Source organism: Colias croceus, chromosome 11 (assembly GCF_905220415.1).
Source record: "Colias croceus chromosome 11, ilColCroc2.1".
Classification (NCBI taxonomy): Eukaryota; Metazoa; Arthropoda; class Insecta; order Lepidoptera; family Pieridae; genus Colias; species Colias croceus.
In genome coordinates this window covers 6,613,332-6,634,213 of record NC_059547.1, presented here as the reverse complement: position 1 = coordinate 6,634,213, position 20,882 = coordinate 6,613,332, and the positions used below count along the sequence as shown (strand labels likewise).

At 33.8% G+C, this 20,882-nt stretch overlaps 3 protein-coding genes across 3 annotated transcripts in view; 2 read left to right on the top strand and 1 right to left on the bottom strand.

The window, feature by feature from the left end:
* LOC123695504 overlaps positions 1-15,082 on the top strand; it is a 39,908-nt gene extending 24,826 nt beyond the window's left edge. The window contains exons 3-8 of the mRNA XM_045641375.1: positions 5,460-5,613; positions 6,053-6,238; positions 7,659-7,882; positions 8,889-9,105; positions 13,724-13,927; positions 14,499-15,082. Of these exons, the coding sequence (XP_045497331.1) occupies positions 5,460-5,613; positions 6,053-6,238; positions 7,659-7,882; positions 8,889-9,105; positions 13,724-13,927; positions 14,499-14,636 (1,123 nt within the window). The 3' untranslated portion in view covers positions 14,637-15,082. The remainder of the gene's footprint in view (positions 1-5,459; positions 5,614-6,052; positions 6,239-7,658; positions 7,883-8,888; positions 9,106-13,723; positions 13,928-14,498) is intronic.
* LOC123695505 lies at positions 9,315-12,021 on the top strand. The gene is made up of 2 exons (XM_045641377.1): positions 9,315-9,869; positions 11,190-12,021. Exons 1-2 carry the CDS (start codon positions 9,432-9,434, stop codon positions 12,003-12,005), a joined length of 1,254 nt encoding a protein of 417 aa, XP_045497333.1. The 5' UTR covers positions 9,315-9,431; the 3' UTR covers positions 12,006-12,021.
* Positions 10,250-12,090, bottom strand: LOC123695506 (extensin-like). Its single transcript, XM_045641378.1, has 2 exons — positions 12,013-12,090; positions 10,250-11,193 (listed from the first exon to the last, which is right to left on the bottom strand). Exons 1-2 carry the CDS (start codon positions 12,046-12,048, stop codon positions 10,339-10,341), a joined length of 891 nt encoding a protein of 296 aa, XP_045497334.1. The 5' UTR covers positions 12,049-12,090; the 3' UTR covers positions 10,250-10,338.
* Positions 15,083-20,882: the final 5,800 nt, after the last annotated feature.

The following is a 20,882-nucleotide window of genomic DNA, read 5'->3' as shown; positions in this document are numbered from 1 at the left end:
TCCAGTAACACCCCCTGGTATTTATTTTTTCAATATTTTCAATGTACAGAATTGACCCTTCTACAGATTTATTTAAAATTGACAAAAGGGCTATTTAGGATGTCGCGTTTGAAATATGTCTTTATAATATTATCGTTAATCAATAAGCTTTTGAGAGAAAATTTTTGTCTGATATGATTTGATCAATAATAAATAATAATAACAGCTTAAACATTTGTTACGGTGCATTTACATCAAACGAGCGAATGCTCATTCTAACCCCACTATGTCAAATTCTTCAGTGTAAACAGGCGTGGAGTATTCTTTCGTTGTTCTTAGTCTGATCGAAAAGATTATATGCAACGTTCTAATACTAACACTGAATACGAGTTTTCGTTTGCACTAAAAAATCAAGAAATAATGCTCTTGCTCTATGTTCGTTATATCTAAATGCACTGATAAGCTGATACGGTGCATTTACATCAAACGAACATAGAGCTAGAGCTATTGTTGATCACGAGCTATTGATGTAGACACCTTGTTGACACATTGCCTAAAATACAAACGTTACTCCTTTATCGGAATTTTATGCATTACTAGATTTCCGCCCGCGGCTTCGCCCGCGTTTGCAAAGGAAAACCCGCATAGTTCCCGTTCCCGTGGGATTTCCGGGATAAAAACTATCCTATGTGTTAATCCAAGTTACCCTCTATATGTGTGCTAAATTTCATTGTAATCGGTTCAGTAGTTTTTACGTGAAAGAGTAACAAACATCCACACATCCATACATCCATACATCCATACATCCATACAAACTTTTGCCTTTATAATATATATTAGATTTAAAATTTAAATAGAGTAATTGAATAGATGATAAAAATGTATTTAAACGGTGTTCGAGTCTCATGATGGAACGTGAAATAATAAATAAAATGCAGAATGTGGAAAGAGTTTAATTTTAAAGTATTTTAATAATGCCATTTAAAGGTTGTATCGTTAAAATAAATGGGAGATATTTTTCAAGTAACGATCGCATATTGATATAATATAAGTACTTACTATCTATTATTCTGTGTCAAATGTGTGTATGTGTGTTAAAGTACCTACCTATCAAATGTTCCTGTTAGTATTTCGGTTAAATTATAATTTACCGCTTAAAATGAAGACGTTAATTATTTTATCAAATGTCAGAACACAGTTGCTATGCCGCACTACGATTTAGAGCACGCGGCTAACAAGAGCTTCAGTTATAATGAGACTTGTCTGTTTGCGATTAGCAAACAGTACATTCACTGTCCTACCACTTATGTACGCAGCTTTAATACTATTTACTGTTGTACAAACTAGCGACTAAACTGCGCAGATGTTACATTTACATAGTAGTAATTAAATTGAGAATATTCCTAGTTAATATGACGTGTTTCAAATAAAGGACAAAACACGACACCGCTCTATTAATAGAGCTTTACAGTTCGGTGAATAATTCATTAAAATGTTAATGAAATGCAAACATACAGAACAGCTATTTTCAGGTGCATTCTAGTTATATTAGTACCTATTTCTTCGTTCGTTGTTAACATTATATTAAAACAAATATGGATCGCAAAGTCTTAACGTAAATTCGCTTGAATACATAATGTGTGCTTCTCGTATAAATGATCAAACTTTTAATATAAACTTATGAGTAAAGGAACTGAAATCGCAATTTTATACACTAAACGGAATTAGTAAATGCAATTTAAAATGGAATTCCCCGTGGCGCTTCCCGACTTACAACTTTAATTATAAAGTTTTACTCCGCTAATTCCAATAGAACAGATACTTGAAACGAAACTAAATACTGTTTACGACTCTCTCTTTATGAAATTACTCGAAGGACCACGTGCCTTGAAATTGAACAGCCTTTGTCATATTAAATACGCATTATGTAAATTTGTTTACTGAAAACGAGGATGGGCGGTTGAAGTAAATCCAGTAATATACGGTAAGTGCCACGAATTTGATATTTTCACATTTTGTGAGATGATATGGCAGCTCCATGTCATGGCATGTTGACGCAATATCAATTTCTGTACGAAAGATAAAGATTTGCATATACATCGCATAAATACATTTTTTTGCTGTACGTTTTTTAAAACTCTAGAAAGATAAGTATAGATACAGATACCTGCTAGATATTTACCTATTCAATATAAACATTTTAGAAGCACATTTCCATTAATGCGTCCAAAGAATACCTATACATGACTTATATTTCTGCTATTAGCGCAATTATTTTTATACAAGTAGGTGCACTTTAAAAATGAAGCCAACAGATAGCTTTTCATTCAGTTAGAATTTTCAATTCTTAATTCATGGCCTGTTCATACTATGTAGTATGTATGAACTATGAAGGTATAAATATACTACCTACTTACATGTAAAGGGTCTGTATTTTCTCTGGTCATGTCAAATGTAGAATAGAATGTATCTTTATTGAGATAAAATATATATAATATTATATTATATAATATTATGTATGGCGTATTATATCTATAGGTTTTCATTATGAAGGTCTTGCAATCTGGGTTGGTTACGACGCACGGTAATTTAGTATCAACGATATTAATATTGCACTGATGCCTACGCATAAAATCCATACTAATATTATAAATGCGAAAGTAACTCTGTCTGTCTGTCTGTCTGTTACTCAATCACGCCTAAACTACTGAACCAATTTTCATGAAATTTGGTATGGAGATATTTTGATACCAGAGAAAGGACATAGGCTACCTTTTATTGCGAAATATGTACCACGGGCGAAGCCGGGGCGGACCACTAGTTCATAATAATATGCAAATTATGTATTGTAGGTACCTTATGCCTACTAATGGGATTGTTAACATTCACTCGTCGCAAATATTTGATAGACCAATTTAATCGTGTCCCGGAATTTGAATGATATATTTTGTTTGTGTTTGTGTGGTTTGGGCTATAAAATGAATCCATGTGATTATTGTAAGGCTGTGTTTCCACCAAAGATGTGCGAGGATACGTAGCGAAGAATTTGTTTTTAAAGAACCAATCCTGTCGCTTTATTTATCTTGCCTCGATCAGCACAGCTCTGGTGGAAAAGCACCCTTATTCGACAACCAAAAGGTAATAAATAAAAATTCCATTCCATCCAATTGTTTTATAAATTAATTTGTTGGTATTAAATTGTCTTTAATTTTTAATTACATTATCTGTTAATTTTATACCTTAAAGTTAAGTACAGTGCTTATTCAATACAGATATTATTTATGTTTACCGTAATGTCAATAAATTTCTCGATACATACAATTTTTTTCCATGGTTCACAGTGTATTAGATTTTAAAATGACTAGGTAGGTATTATTGCAATATCAATTTATGGAAATTGAATTGAATGAATCACTCATATTGTGAGTGAGATAAATAAAGTTCTTTACACCGATATTATCTAGTCAATACATATGAAAATTAAAAACATGAAATAAAAATTTATGTATAAACAATGTTCGTATCAGTAAACCATTAAAAGGTAAAAATATTTTACAAAGTATAAGTTGATAGTTAACACATTGTCGTGACTGTTACAACGGAGGCTTTTTGTTGGCATTTTCAGCATTTAAATTACAATAGATATATATTTCCGCTTATTGTGCGTTTTTAATGGCGCGAAAAGTGGAACATTGCATTGTTATTTTGTTAGATTAATCTTGATAAACATTGATGGTATACATTTTATTGAAAACAACATTTGATACTGTTATACAACTATAGTAATAGAAGGTATATTTGAGAACACGTTGTTAATAATCTTCTGTAAATAGACCTGCAGACGTTGAAGCTAAGGGGCTGTGGATAACCTATTGTTTCAACTTAATAAACTGTCAGCTGCATATAAGCTGAATTTTCCAGAATTTTCTTAAGCCAGGACAATATTTTAGGTACCTTATCAAAAATATGTGTGCTAAATAAATAATGTTGATGCTATATTTTTTTCTAGCTACAAAAATTTTGAAAGACGTCGAATTTCCAATTTTCTATCTTTTATTTTTTTATTAAAAGCATTTTACATTATACGACATTTTTAGGTAGGTAGGTATGTGCTAAATAAAATATCCTGTAGGTACTTATCATATCTCTGACAGAAAATACGAACAAATCGTAATCGTCGTGAGTCTTGATCCAAATTCAATTGAAGTGTAAGCGATGATATCTTATGATAAGAAAACTACATACAGAGCACATACTTAGACAATTTGGATAAATTACAGAATAGGAGCGACACCAAGAGCGTGTTCATTTTTAATCAACATCGAAAACAAACTGATACTAAAAATATCAACCTATCAAACATATTATACTAGTAATATACGAAAACCCTAGATAAAGTCATACAATAAGCCATAATAATACATTTTTCCATAGTACATTATAATTTACTGAAGTGCGTGCTTGACCCGAATGAAAAGATGCCGACAATAAGTAAGAATGATTGCTGGATATATGAAAGTTTTTTGTTATGTCTGGCAACTTTCAATGCTTATGTTTTTTCTCATATTCAGAAGTTCATTTCAAGTTGTAAAGAACAATTTCCTTTCCCGTCTTGTTGTGAGCGTCGTGTTTTCCATTTCCTTCTGATCGCTATTCTAGGACTGTCATTTCCGAATAGAAAGTAGTTCAGCCATGAAATTATCCTATCGAATGTAGGATAGGATAGGCGATGACAGAAGCGTCTATGCTATATCGCGTTTTGCTTTGCCGTTTCTATTTACATTTTATAGTTATAAGCTGTGAAGACGTGGTTTCTGACAGCAATATTTTGTACAGTGGATATTAGGTTTATTCTTTAGTTATTTTTTTGCCTCGTGAGTCGTGGCCGTTGTTAAGCTTTTATAATGTAACGTTTTATATACTTTGTGTTACGAGAATCTTAACATGTTCTTGAGTTTGCTATCGAAGTAAAACTGCATTTAACATTGAGTCAATTATCTGTATTATCAAATTTTCTGGACGATATTTTGGTAATATTTCCTTTTTTTACATCATCTTAATTTAATACTAGAATATGAAATATCTACGTAAGTATACTTCTCATAGAAATGTATTTTCTCGGCTTAAGCCAAACATCGATATTTTTCTTTTTATTTATAATATTTTTCTTTTTATTTATAAAAATTCTTTTTATTTATAATAATTTTCCACATCCCCAGTCCCTTTTTTTCAGAAAAGTTATAAATTAAATGTTATTTATGGAAACAAATAGAACAAGTATAAATAAATATCTATAGGTAGGTAGAACAACCAATTGTTTTAGTAATTCGTTTAAGTATTTTGGTACTAATGCATCACATACTTATATTCGGACATTAATGCAAGAGATTCAAGAGATTAATGCAGAGGTGAGTCTTCTTTTTTTAGAAGTGGTTCGCATTTTAACACACCACTTCTCAACAATCAATATTCTTTTCCAGATTCAGATTCTACGTATATTCGGCCTACGTGGAGCGGCGGACGGTGGCGGCGATCCGCGTCATAGCCGCAACGAAGACCCGCGGCGCGGACGCTGTCGTGTGCCGCATCTGGCTGTCAGACAACCGCACACTCACGCTCAAAGCCAGAGTCAAGGTAGCGTCGCCTTTAATATTGTAGCAGGCATTAGGGTATGACTTTGAACTTTAGAGTACCTAGGTCGAACCCACGTCTTTAGCCTTACCGGGGTGATGCCTGCAAAAATAAAAAAATCTCATTAGATAATAAAGCATTTGAATGCTATTTAAAACAAAATATCAAATTGGTTCGCTTAAAGCTCAAAGAGATTGCCAATATGCTTATGTTTCGAAGATTACAAAGAAATTAACTTTACAAATTAAATTACTTTCATTTGTGGTAGGCTCCTGAAATGTCATTTATCTTAGCAGAGTCAATGTATAAAACTAAACCGAATAAAGATTTCATACTCTGTGGAAGTACCTACAAACATTTGCACACACTATAAAATGCGAACCTTCGCTCGGAAACATCGAAACCCTGTGAAAATTGCGACGCGAACTCTTTTATTTTTCAGCCAATCCGCGAGAACTGGAATTTGAAATACAGCGCCACGTACGTCCTCTGTTTACTACGTGACACGGGGGTGAAGCCCCAGGAGACTGTGGGTGCATCTATATCGATAGTGGCGGCCGTGTCGCCCAACCGGGCGCCCACAAACCTGTTAACGGTCCTCGACACGGAGCCAAGGAGCGGCATCGAGGTGAATAATTAATTGCTAACAGCGATAATTGCAACTGCAGTTAGATCCATATGTTGTGTATAACGCGGTGTGGTTTGTTATTGCACCGAATTTGCACCGTAACACTGTGAGATTTATTTTAAAACCGTTAAATATCTATATAGTAAACGGTTGTGACTGGAAATGCTCTAATATCTGTACTAGAACAAGAATAGCGTTTCGTTGAAGAAAGAAAAGCTGTCTAATTAAGCGTAGTATGTATTCAGAGTTTCGTATGCATAGCAGCTATACGAATAATTTTAAAAAGGCATATATAAGGCGGTGTACAATTATTCTAGTTAGGGTTATAAAAGCTTGTTTTATTTCTTGTACATTAGAAAGATGAAAAGTTAAATCTGTTTACCCAATTTTGTTTTTAAAATGCCCGGCACAGAGGCGAAATTAATTGCTAAAATTTATGGTCGAGCTGTTTTTATCCTGTGGTATAAATTACGGACGTACTTTCTAGAATGCAGAATTAAATAATAATACTTAACAAAGTGGCGTGGGTTAACGAGATTACAGATAATATAGTATTGTCATTAAACACCGGAATTTGTTTGTTAGCGTCCCATTATACATACATTACAACCGCTAATTTAAATTAGTTTCACAATGAGCGCTAACTTCCCCTAATAGCTGTAATAATATTATGTCGTGTGATACATACGATACGATGTATTAAACCAATTATTTGATGATTTCATCGTAATAACCTAATTGTTATTGAATAACACTGGCTAAGGTGACCCCACCTATTAGAAACAATATGCGATATTATGTTACATAACATTTTTTTTCATATATTAGGTACCTACTAACGTGTATCATGTATTACTTTGCAGTCCTTACAAACACTGAATTCTGGTATCTAATGAATTGTATGGCCTGATTCGTGTTTAGCCTAAAGTCGTTCCTAGTCGCCAGGTTTAGAATCGCATTGTAAAAACAAAAGGCGCGAGTTTGAAATGCAATGAATTTTGCCATATGTACTGCCATATATACTGTTCTAAAACTAATGGCTCTTCCTACGGATATCAATTATAGAACAGTAAAGTATAAATAATAATAACCCTTTTGTTTTAAATAATCTGATTTTGAAAATTATTTAAAACTTGCTTTCCGCCAGCTTCGCCATAGTAAAAGGAAAATTAGCATACCGTTCATAATTTGTCAAGTCTCAAACTATCTCCGAAGTATCTCCGCATCAAAATTCAACTAAAATGGTTCAGTAGCTTTCGCGTAAAACAGAGACAAACAGACAGAGTATCATTAGCATTTATATAATATTATGTTAAAAATTGTGATGCTATAAATGAAAAACAAAAACGCCGTCTTCATTTTAAAAAAATATTACACACAAAGATAGTTCATTTGTTAATCGCCTAAACAATAATTTCAGGAAACCCTGCACGTATGCGTCAAGCCATTCCACTTCTCCTACTCCCGGGACGAGTGGCTCATGGAATGGTTTGAGCTGAACCGCCTCCTCGGAGCCAGTCACTTCTACATGTACAATGAGTCTTTGAGCGCTCCCGTCGCCTGCCTCCTCGACCATTATAGGAAGCAGGGTCTCGTTACTCTGTTACCATGGAAACTACCGATTGTATCAAAGATTGAAATCAGGTATGTTGTGATATATTATGTAAATTTTGTAAGGATATATGCCTATATTCTTACTAAGAATTCTAGCATTTATCAGACGACATATTTATCGCACATATGCGTGATAAAATTAAGAGTGTTATTTAATGAGGATGTGTACAATTTACATTGAAATTGCATTTTAATGAATTAAGTAGTGTTTATAGCGTTTAGTGTCAAGGTAAACGCCTGTGGTAAACGCCCTATGGGGACTGTTTACTGAGCTTTTATTTGATTAAACCAATTTGTTAAAAATTACATTTCATAAGATTTAAGAGCATAATTTTGGTGAGGTATAAATGTCGAGCAGGATTTTCATATATTTTTAATACAATGAACCTGTAACTATTTTTCCTGAAAAATAATATACTTACCTCTGAAATTTTTAAATTTTTAATTTTAACACACTTGCTATTGAAGCCAAATATAGATACAAAAAATATTAAACTAAGGCGAATTAAAGATTCTGAATGAATCTATATAAACTTTCCAACTTCTGCACAAAAATAAAATTGATAGAGCCATTGTTTGAAACGCGGCCAAAAGTTTATTTCAAGTGAATCTTAATGCATCAATGGGTAGACCTGACTGAGTAAAATTGCGATAATGCAGTACCTATTTCAGCTTTTTTTTACGTAAAATCATCGTAATATAGTGCAATTATATTTATATTATCTAGCACATATTTTTACTTAAGACGTTCCTGACTCCTTCCCCATTATTCCAACATATTATAAGAGGTTGTTTATTAATATTTAGTTTATTAATATAACTCTAACATTCCCCGTGGTCTGAATTAATCTCTTTATGAGTATGCTCTTTTGATCAACACAATCAAAATTAGATGATAATAATGATTATATAACAAATTCTGTACACTATAGAGTTGATAGATATCTACTTTATATAGGTATCCAATTACTTTTTTATTATATTTACAACTGAAAATAGAAGTATGTGATACAATATCTCTTCTCTTTTCTTACAGGACAGAGGGTCAATTCGCAGCATTCAACGACTGTCTCTACCGGTCTATGTCCACCGCCGGTTGGCTGCTAGTGATAGACGTGGACGAAGTGATATTACCGCGGCGGGAACGCACGCTCGTCGCGTTGCTCACCGCATTGCGTGCGGCGTACAACCCGCCGTCGAAAGCGCCATCTGCATTCTTGTTTCGGAACGCTTTCTTTTATCTGCGTTGGGAGGTGAGTGTCTTTGAGTAAATAGAAAATATTTTTACATAGCCATAAATTGATTTGTATAATTTAAGAAACTAAATTTCTTTGGAAAAGTAATACAAAGGCTTATAAGATTTTAAAACAAAAATTGATTTTAAAGGTACACTATTGTAAAAGCATCTACAGACGCTCCGATTTGGTTGGTGCCAACCATATTGGAACCGACATGGCAACCATTCCGACATTGCTACAGATTGTCCGACGGTTGGCCTTCCAGCTGTCAGTTGACCATAGAGTTAATATAATATATGCAGTTGACTTTGTTATGAAGTAGTGAACGGACGTCTTGCCTCATGCCACCGGTATTATCGAAAAATGCTAAAATAGCGTTGGTTGCAGCAACCATTGTTGCTACAGCACCGCTGCAAAAGGAACAAAGGAAAAAACGAAGAGAATGGGCTAAATTCTACTATAGAAATAGAGAAAATTACAGTCATATGCGGCTCCTTAAGGAATTGGATGATGAAGATTTCCGAACATATCTTCGAATGACTCCAGAATCATTCGATGAAATATTAAATCTTTTGAAAAGATATATAGCGAAAACCGATACAGTTATGAGGCAAGCTGTAACTGCCGAAGAAAGATTAGTGGCAACTTTAAAATATCTCGCGTCAGGAAGAGAATATAATGATCTTAAATTAAGCACATGTATATCACCACAACTACTGTCTGAGATAATACCAGAGACCTGCGAAGCTATCATTAGAGTACTCAAAGATTACCTAAAGGTATGTATTCAATAAAACAACTTTAATATATAAAAAATAGTTTATTTATTTTTCTAAAGTAATAGTATACATAGTATAAAACAAAGTGTCTTTCTCTGTCCCTATGTCCCTTTGTATGCTTATATATTTAAAACTACGCAACGGATTTTGACGTGGTTTTTTTTCAAACTCAAATTCTTCTTCTTCTTCTTCTCTTAAATAATGGCTCCTAAAACTCAAACTCAAACATTTATTTATTCAATTAGACTTCTTCGAGAAGCACTTTTGAAACGTCATATTTTTAACATTTACTACCGATTCGGAAAGCAGCATCTATGGAGAAGAACCGGCAAGAAACTCCATAGTTGCTCTTTTTATAGATAGAGCGATTCAGGGGAAGGTTTTAGTACATAATTTATTAGGTTTTAGACAAAGGCGGGCGGAAAGCTAGTAAAAATTAAAATGGAAAAGTACGAATATCACTGAAAAATTACTTTTTAAAAATCAAATATTTTTTTAACTCCTTCCCCTTTCCTCTGACTACCTGTTGTTGATTGCTGCTTATGTAATTAATTAATGAATTGGAATCTAATTGTTGCTGGTATGATGATGGTGGAAGCTGAGGTAATGTTGATGACGTTGATGGCTGACTGAGTTGAAGTGATTGTGATGTATGTGAGTACTTATGTGATGGTGATGGCTGACGATGCTGTGGGGATGGTGATGGTGATGGTGCAAATGGTGACGGCTGGTGATGCTGAGGTGATGGTGATGGTGATGGTGCAAATGGTGACGGCTGGTGATGCTGAGGTGATGGTGATGGTGATGGTGCATATGGTGACGGCTGGTGATGCTGTGGTGATGGTGTTGGTGATGGTGCAAATGGTGACGGCTGGTGATGCTGTGGTGATGGTGTTGGTGATGGTGCAAATGGTGTCGGTTGGTGATGCTGTGGTGATGGTGATGGTGATGGTGCATATGGTGACGGCTGGTGATGCTGAGGTGATGGTGTTGGTGATGGTGCATATGTTTGTGGCACCTGCTGCTGGTACGCGTACCCCTGACCTAAATATTGTACTGATCTTCTTTTAATATTTATTGAGGTTTCAAAAGTAAGCACTCCTAGTTTTGCATAGAACAATGTTTCTCCTATTAATTTTTCGGCGAGGCATCTTTGTACTTTTGGGAGCTCCTTGAGCTGAGAACTCACGGAGTTCCCGAAAGCATCAGCTGATGTGCCGTCACCAGATATTAATATTTTAGCAGACTCTAGTAATTCCGACTGTTTCTTTAAAATGTCATTTTGCTTTCTTCTCGTAACGCGTTCTCTTTTTGTTGCAGGTTCCTGAAACAGAAAATGACTGGTTACAAATAGCTAAAGACTTTGAAATAAAATGGCAATTTAATCATTGCTTGGGTGCTATTGACGGCAAACATTTTATTATCGAGAAGCCGCCAAAATCGGGTACACTGTACTATAATTATAAGGGAACTTTTAGCATAGTCCTGCTTGGTATTGTGAATGCAAATTACGAGTTTATTTATGTAAATATAGGTTCTAATGGCAGTATTTCTGATGGTGGAGTATTCAAACATACAACTTTTCATGAAAAAATGAAATCGAACCAACTAAATTTACCATCACCTTCTATTTTACCGCAATCAAATGTTATCGCCCCATATTGTTTTGTGGCAGATAATGCATTTGCCATTAATGAAAATCTTTTAAAACCATATCCAAGAAGAAATTTGACACATGATCAAAGAATTTTCAATTATAGACTCTCCAGAGCAAGAAGAATTGTAGAAAATGCATTTGGTATTTTAGCTGAACGTTTTAGAGTATTAAAAAGACCAATTCAAATTAATGTTCATAATGTACCCAAAGTTGTAATGGCTTCATGCACACTGCACAATTATTTAAGAAAAAAGTCATCAAACTATATAACAAGAAATTGTGTTGATACCGAGGATACTGAAACATGTACTTTTCGGCCAGGAGACTGGAGATTAAATGACAACTTAGTAGGCCTTAACAGAACAGAAAGGCAACGTACTGCAGATGGTAATTCTGTTAGACAAATATTCACTGAATATTTTAACAATCAGGGCCGGGTACATTTTCAAGAAAGAATGATTAATACTATGAATATTTAAAGCTTACCTCATCATTATGTGACTGGGAAGAATCCGTCTCCATATTATCAATAACCTCTGTCGTCGGCGTGATTTTTTCATCCAAGAATAATAGGTGTTCATAGTACCATAGTGATGGCGTATGCACCTCATCGTTTCCAGCGCCACTAGTCTTGCTAGCTTCCACCTAAAATATGTAAAATATCCAAATTTATTGTTTACTGAAACCCATAGTTGTTTTATTTCTTCAATAAAGTACTTAGAATATATTATAATGATTTTTTTACTTGTTAAGTATTGTCAAAACATGTTTTGATTTACCACTATGTATACTTGCTAGTCTTGCTACATCAAGACATGTTTTGATATTGCGCAGCCGTATATCACTTCATATTTCTCTTGTTATTTAGACTGTAGAAGCCAGTCTAGGGAATGGGCGAAATCCTTTAGCAATCATGTCATCCATACTAATATTATAAATGCTAAAGTAACTCTGTCTGTCTGCCTATTACTCAATCACGCCTAAACTACTGAACCAATTTTCATGAAATTTGGTATGGAGATATTTTGATACCCGAGAAAGGACATAGGCTACTTTTTACCCCGGGAAATAGGATAGATTTTATCCCGGAAATCCCACGGGAACGGGAACTATGCGGGTTTTTCTTTGACTGAAGAGTTCTTTCTTGAAGAGTTTGTTTGTTTGTTTGTTTGAACGCGCTAATCTCGGGAACTACTGGTCCGATTTGAAAAATTCTTTCGGTGTTAGAAAGTTCATTTATCGAGGAAGGCTATAGGCTATATATCATCACGCTAAGACCAACAGGAGCTGAGCCACGCGGGTGAAACCGCGGGGCTCAGCTAGTTCATAATAAAACGCAATAAAAATAACTACGTTAAAAACAACCGACTTGAAAAACGGAGAAGTAAAAAATAAAAAAGATTTGATATTATTAATTACCTACTACATATTATTTAGATGTGCTATTTATTAAATAGGTTTGATATTTATTAAATACTTTTTAGTGAATCAAAGTTTCTACATTTCATTTATATGTCATCGAGATCAGACAAAAATGCTCATAAATTAAAAACATATAAAACACATTATTTATTTATATACATAACAGGATATTTGACTTGAATTTGCTTACCTTTTTTCGCTCCCTCCTATAGGATGTACGCATATTATCTAACTTATTTTTTAATGTTTTTAATGTAGCCCCACTGTCAATTTTTTTTAATAGTTCTAACATAATAATATATGCTTGATTTCGGGCATCTCTGTTTGCGTAATCTTTATTAGTTAAATCCCATAAACAGGGAAAGTCTTTATATACTTCCAGTAATTTTATTATAATATCACGTTCGGTGACTGTAACTCCCTCGGCGTTCATGTTGACACACCGGCGGCGTTGCGAATGCGAATGAGTCAATTACCTATATTACTCTATGGAATGAGCCGATTTGGTCGGAACAAAGCTTACAAACGTTCCAATTTGGTTGGGTCGGATAGGAAGTTGGTTTGGTTGGTATCGCTGGCGCATCCGACCACGTCAAACCAATATTAATAATAATTATGTCGGACCGACCGCTCTCTACACTTTCCGATTTGGTCGTGGTCGGATGGTTGGCACCAACCAAATCGGAGCGTCTGTAGATGCTATAAGTTGTAATTATTTATTTTTTTGCCATAATTATTTGTAATAATACATTAAAAAAAATATTTCTTCTTCTAGGATGACGCGGAAGCCCCTGCACCGCTAGTAACAGCACGCAAGACGCGGCGTTGGGCGGCGCCGCACGCGCTCAAGAACCGCAGCAAGTACGCGTTGCGGCCGCGCGACGCGGTCGAGCTGGGGAACCACTTCCTGTGGGAGCTGGCGCCCGGCGCGAGCTCTGTCGGAGTGCCCACTGAACGCGCCCTGTTGCACCACTATAGAGTGAGTAGAGTTACTGTATTAGTGATTATTCGTATCATTTCATATAGTAGAGGCTGGAAGAGCAAGCTCTGTTGGAGTTGAATGGAGTTAGCACTTACTACGCGGTGCACCTTAGACCAACCGCATGTGTATAAAGTGATTTGGTATAAAGGTGACATTTTTCTGTTACGCGCTATCTTTTTCTTATCCCTACCACGCGTGATTCGACGTTTTTCTGTAAAGTTGCATATATGTAGTAAATTATTTTTTGATAAATAAGGTCATAAAAAAGTTTCACTTCTTACGTGTGTACACTAGTACACGCACACAATTTTTGTTTCTTAAACTAAGTTTTCATCTTAGCTTCGGGTAGCCGGTATATACATATGTAAATATAGACTTTTTAGAATTAATCCTATTGAAAAAATGCGTCTGTAACTTTATAAGTATTTTTTACGTACGCATATGTAAAACTTTAAGTCCCATTCAGCTTAGTACACTTCCTGTTTATATAGATCATCATAGAGTTGATAAACACATAAATATCGAAATACAAACCGCATACAGGCCATTAATGATAGCCTGTTCTCAGATCGCGTGCGAGTACGGCGGCATGCAGTGCCTCACGGTGCCGTCGACGGTGGACCGCACGGCGCACCGCTGGGCCGACGAGCTGATGCAGCGCGTCGCCGCTGAGAAGGAGCTGCTCGCACGCGTTTGTCTCAACTGAACAGTGAACACACCATATCATAACTGCGAAAAATTTGTTCGTATCATAGAGTTATAAATGAACAGATTGTTGTGTTTTTTTTTGTAAGGCCATTGTTGTGATTTTTTTTGTGGGATACTTGAAATATCAGTGAAATTATGATCAGCTGCTATAGGTATTGTTATTTGTTTGGTTTGCGTTTTGATTGTAAATTGCATTAGATTATTTATTGTGGGATACTTCACTGTCATTGTCAGTAAAATGTTCGTTCTGCTACTATACAGACGAGTAAAATATGTAGTTTATTTTTCCGATTTTTCAAATATTAATTATGTTTTACTTACATTGCGTACAAATTGTAGGCAAGGAACGATGTTTTGGATTTAATTTTTATAGATGTTCTAAGTGAGCGTTTTTATTGTTTTACCATTTTTATTTTTTACATTGTTTTCTTTGTAGACCGGGAGATACTGACACAAAATTTCGAGTCATTTTTAACAGGATGGCGGTTCTACAGGGGTCTTAGTACGCAATGACAAAAAGAAAAACGATGGTGTGAACGCTGGTACCGGCAGCTTAGTCGCATGGGCGTTAGTCGAACTCGTCGGAAAAATAGCGAAAGTCAAACGATTTGTAACACAAAAATTTTAGAATTTACCGATAGCCCATAAAAAAGAAGTAGGCGGTAGTGTCATGCCATACTTTTCCGGTGTGACTTACAGCCCGCCATACCGACGCGAATGTGTTGATTTAAATAAAACAATTATTCAACCATTTGTATCAGTCTAACTTTTGCACAGGTAACCATCGTCGTGCAGCCATTTACGAAAATCGCCATGCCATACTTTTCGGACGATTCCAAATGGTCGCCATACCGCCGAAAATCTGCAAAAAATTTTTATTTCGCCAAACTTTTTGTACCAGTATTGCATTTGGATTTTTGGAGAGTATTTGATAAAATGTGACCATTATTATATTTGCCATACTTCTAGTAGGGGGAAAAAATGCTGTCATACTTGAAAAATTAATTTAGTATTAATTTATATAAGTGAAGATTTCCAACACCTAGATCTTTGAAATTTTGTATTTATATTCGTTGATCCTCAAACTTACAGGAAAAATAAGTGCCATACTGTTACAAATCGTTTGACTTTCGCTATTTTCCGACGAGTTCGACTAACGCCCATGCGACTAAGCCGCCGGTACCAGCGTTCACACCATCGTTTTTCTTTTTGTCATTGCGTACTAAGACCCCTGTAGAACCGCCATCCTGTTACAAATGACTCGAAATTTTGTGTCAGTATCTCCCGGTCTATTGTAGGATATTTTTATTTCTAAAATACACGTTCAGAATATCAATTTTAGTCAGATACAAACGATAGATTTATTTAAAATCGCCGTTTAATATATTATAAATAACCGTAAACTATGACTTTTACACAATTTTCACTTTATGAGATATGAAAATATGTAGAGAAAAATTTGATATGAGAGTACTTGAATCTATATCTTTTTTTTCTAATTTTAAGTCTTATATTTGTCTTTGTTGTAAATTTCTGGATTTTTTTTACTAAATTTAAAGTGATGAATATTTTGTAACTTCATTAATTTCAGCATGATAATTTTATTCATAATAATTAGCTAATTTTTAATTTGGTGTCAGTTTTAAGTTCTACGAATTAAGAAGTTTTGATCTATGGTCATTTACATATTTCATCTTTTTACATAGCAAGAAATATCTGGTCATGTTTGATAGTAATCTATATTGTAAATAGGACCTAAGTACACTTCCGCACAGAAAGCACAATCATTGTTATTTATTTACTTACATTAAATATAAATATTAGTCGGTTGTATTGTTTTTATTCTGTAAAAAAAATATTTAAAAGCATTATTGTGTCAGAATTTGAGTTTAATACATAATTTATATTCATTTTTATAGATTTTTTACTTACTTTCGTTTAATTCATGTTTGTAGAGGGGATGCCAAGGTTAGAGTAAGGAACGATCTCGGATAGAATTAAAATAACGTAGATTTCTCGTAAAATGCCAAAGAAATATTTTACAAGTGGAGGTCAATGAAATCTTTAAACATTTATCTAAAGGATGGAACGAATACATAAAAAAATGTATTAAGTACCTGTTATTACTAGTAGGTATCTGGTATATAATCAAATACTTTTTAAGGTCGTAATCTATACTAATATTATAAAGCTGAAGAGTTTGTTTGTTTGTTTGTTTGTACGCGCTAATCTCGGGAACTACTGGACCGATTTGAAAAATTCTTTCGGTGTTAGATAGCTCATTTATCGAGAAAGGCTATACGGTATATATCATCACGCTACGACCAACAGGAGTGGAGCCACGGGGGTGAAACCGCGCGGAGCAGCTAGTTTGAAATAATTTTCATTACGTCTTTCGTAGAAGATTTTAATCTCTAAATTCCGACAATAGTTTTGATAAAACTAAAATTATGTAAAAACTTATTCGTGTTAACTAAATATATCACATTTCGTTCGAAAATTTACTATTATCATAAGAAGATGTAAATATAAAAAAAATCATGTAATTTATCGTACCATTGAATTGTTATGAAATCTAAGGATGGAGAAGGTATTTTTTATTTAATGTTGTTTTAGCTTTAAGTACGTATTTAAAAATAAATTATTGTATTTTATTGATTTTATTGTACGTATTACTAACGGTATAATTTCCTAAAGATTACGCTTATTATTTTTACATCCAAAATAAATAGAGATAATGGCAGAATATTATCATATGCTTTTTTATACTTACTTATAAGTCGATAAGGCCAAATTATGTTCAAATATTGCCCCAATTTTAGTTACATAGACGTTTAGGTATAAAAATATGTTAGATTAAAAGTTTTTTGACAAAAAAATTATTTTGTTTTACCTTTGATATTGTTTTTTCTTTTAAATATTAATGCAAATTGCTCTTGTATGAATACTTTTAGAAAAATGTAGAGTTTCAATTACAATATGAAAATATCAAATTTGATTAAAATAACCAATTTGTAATTAATAAAGTACGTCTATGTAACAATGTCATGGACCATTATATTATTTTTTTATTGTATTTTAACTTAGAGTCTGATGTACTCAATAAAATGTACTGTTGTATATTAAGATACGTGTTTTCTTGAATCGCTTGTAAACCTAAGCTATATGTGTATAATATAGAGTTGTGAAAATCTGTTGTTACTTGCTCAATACTTCAAAACTTACAGTATTATAATAATCTAGTACAAAATATTTAAAATCACTCTAGTAATAAAATAGTTATGCCGGACCAATTGCTTTTATTTTTATTTCAAATTTTTGAGTAATACATGTTTGGATATATCGGCACAACTACATATTAAGATAAATAATACTTACTGTAAATAATGCAATAGAAATTGTAAATAAATATTTATTGTTTATGTTATAATGCGTAAAAAAATTTTATTGTATTAAAGAGCGCAAAAATACAAACTTTGGTGTTTTATTTTATTTTGTTCCTAAGTCGCTAAGCTTTCGACATTCCTCAGATAATTCAACCGCATCAAATTTCTCCTGGCAAAAACTGTCTCATATACTCTCCCAGCTTTACAGTATATACATGAAAACGTAAAAGACAGAGTTACGTTCATTTATTATGGGACTATAAGAATATATGTACAACTTTCTACATACCAATTTCACTGGATCATCTTATACATATTTATTAAGTACAGTTTTGTAACTTGTTTAATCAGTGTTGTAACTTGTAAGCATAAAGTTGAGGAGTCTGCAACATGACACTTAGAAGTGTTTAGATCTAGCTTTCCACTCGCAGCTTCGCCCGTGTTTTCAAAGAAAAACCCGCATTGTTCCGGTTCCCGTGGGATTTCCCAGATAAAACCTATACTATGTGTTAATCCAAGTTACCCTCTGTATGTGTTCTAAATTCCATTATTAGCGTGTGTATGTAGTATATGCCGATATGCGTGAAAGAGTAACAAACATGCATACACATACATCCATCCTAACAAACTTTCGCATTTATAATATTAGTAGGATTGGAGATAACGCCATCTAGAGCACTCTGTATAACGTAACGTAAAATCACGGAATTAGTTCGCAGTGTTTCAAGTACTCAGTCCAAAAAACGTTCAATACTGAAAAAGTTTTCCAAGCCCTCAAGTTACTTGTATCAATGTCAAGATGGCGGTAGTGGACAAATTCATAAATTTAATTCTCATTATGGCGTTAATCACGTCTGACCGCTTTATAATGTATTTTATTACACGTGGTAACCTGAGATTTAATTTGTGATCAAATCTTATTAATTTACTTTATTTGCTACAATTTTTATTAGATTATTTTGTTGTTCCATTTTCTGATTCCATTCTACCTTGAAAGTACGGTAACATTAATTAGTGATGTTTTTGAAATAATATACAAAACATTTTGACCGCTATTAACGTGACTGGCGAAAAAAATATAATTTATATTTTTGGGCCTAACTCATGTTACTTATATTATTGGACGAGTAATTAGAGATAAAACAGTAATAGGTAATTATAAATAAATACATCTAACTAAAACACAAAATATTAGAAGTCGATATTAGGATCAGCAGCATTGAATTTTTAAAGGTGCTTACTGCAGTCGCCAATATCTTTATCGAGGCTCCAAACTAATTGCTTTCACGATAACTTTGATAGATCGCGGTGCCACTCTAACTTTTCAGCCCCGACTTGAGTTCATGCATCATTTAGCAATTCCATTACAATATTATAAAATCTTGCCTATTTTGTGGATAATGAACGCCCATCGATATTTTCCATACAGAAATATCGTTATTATATTGGTAATTTTTTTGAAAACCTTTTCACAGTTAAGCTGCCAAACGAGAACTGATCGAGATCAAATTTATTAAGGGGAATGAGTTTTTCGTGAGGAAAATACGGGCTGTTTTGTTTTACAATCTAGGGCAAATAAGGACATCAGCTAAAATACGTCTCATGGGCTGTCAGTGTCTCGAGATTTTTGTGACTTTTGATAAATATTCCCAATATCCAGCTCCAACATGTTGTGTTATAAGAAAAGAAAATAAAAAACGTGTGTTTGCTTCCGAACCAATATAAATCATCAACATCAACTTTTCGAATTTGACAGAAATTTAATTCATACCGACGATAATATTATATTTAGTAACTTTTTATTGAGATTATCTCGAGGTCTCTGCAAGCAAGAGTGCGCTTTCCACCTTAGTTTTCCACCCACTAAACTTGCAGACTGTCAGAATCTCTAGACAGTCTCTAGGCGATGGTGATTGCATTAAACTGACTATCGAATCGGACTTACGTCAAATTATAATTTCGAATACATCAGCCTTCTAATTAAAACTTTGCTAAATACTGACAATAATTAACATAAGCTTTATCTATTTAACATCATTAAAATAAATGTTACGTTTTGTTTTGCTCCACATAAACTAGGCGGGTATGTTGCGATCGTACTTCACTGTCATTTTTATGTTTAGCTGGCTGTCAGCATAAATTACGAGATTTTGCATAGCTGTCACGATACAAAGGTAAATATATTAAACATTAGATGTATATTTCTGCGGCGTCACAAATCATGTTATGATAACGGGCCAAGTGGCCGTGCAGCGACCCCGTATGACTAATGTGCCCAATTAACTGCCAGGAATTGGGTCGAAACGCCCTTTATGTTTACTTTCAAAATATCTATTTATATAGGTACCTAATATTTTCCCCGTAAGATAAACAGTCCTTACCGAAATTGAGTATTTATAGGAACATCATTTGAGATTCGTTTGTGGATAGGAATGATAATATATGACCATCCCTTCCAGCAAGACTTTTCTCTTTAATATGTTAAATACTGATAAGTACAATAATTTAAATAATATCGGACAGAACATAAGAAATACTATTCAAAAACTTTCATACATTCAGTTCATATAATAATAATGGTGAGATATGATACAATAATTCATAACTTCTATATGACCTCAGAGGAAGGTCGGCGAAATTATACTTGTAAATACGAATATTCAATATCAAAGTCTTCTGTTTAAAGTTTGTTTTACAATTGTAACTTGATCAACGTTACAGAAACGGTTAAGGGAACCCACAAACCGTAGCAAAATGAGATGAACAAACAAAGATCAAAACAATAGGAATGGTGAAATCAGATTCCGAAACAACGGCGATTTAGGGAGCCTTGTGTTTTTGAATTGTTGTAAAACTTT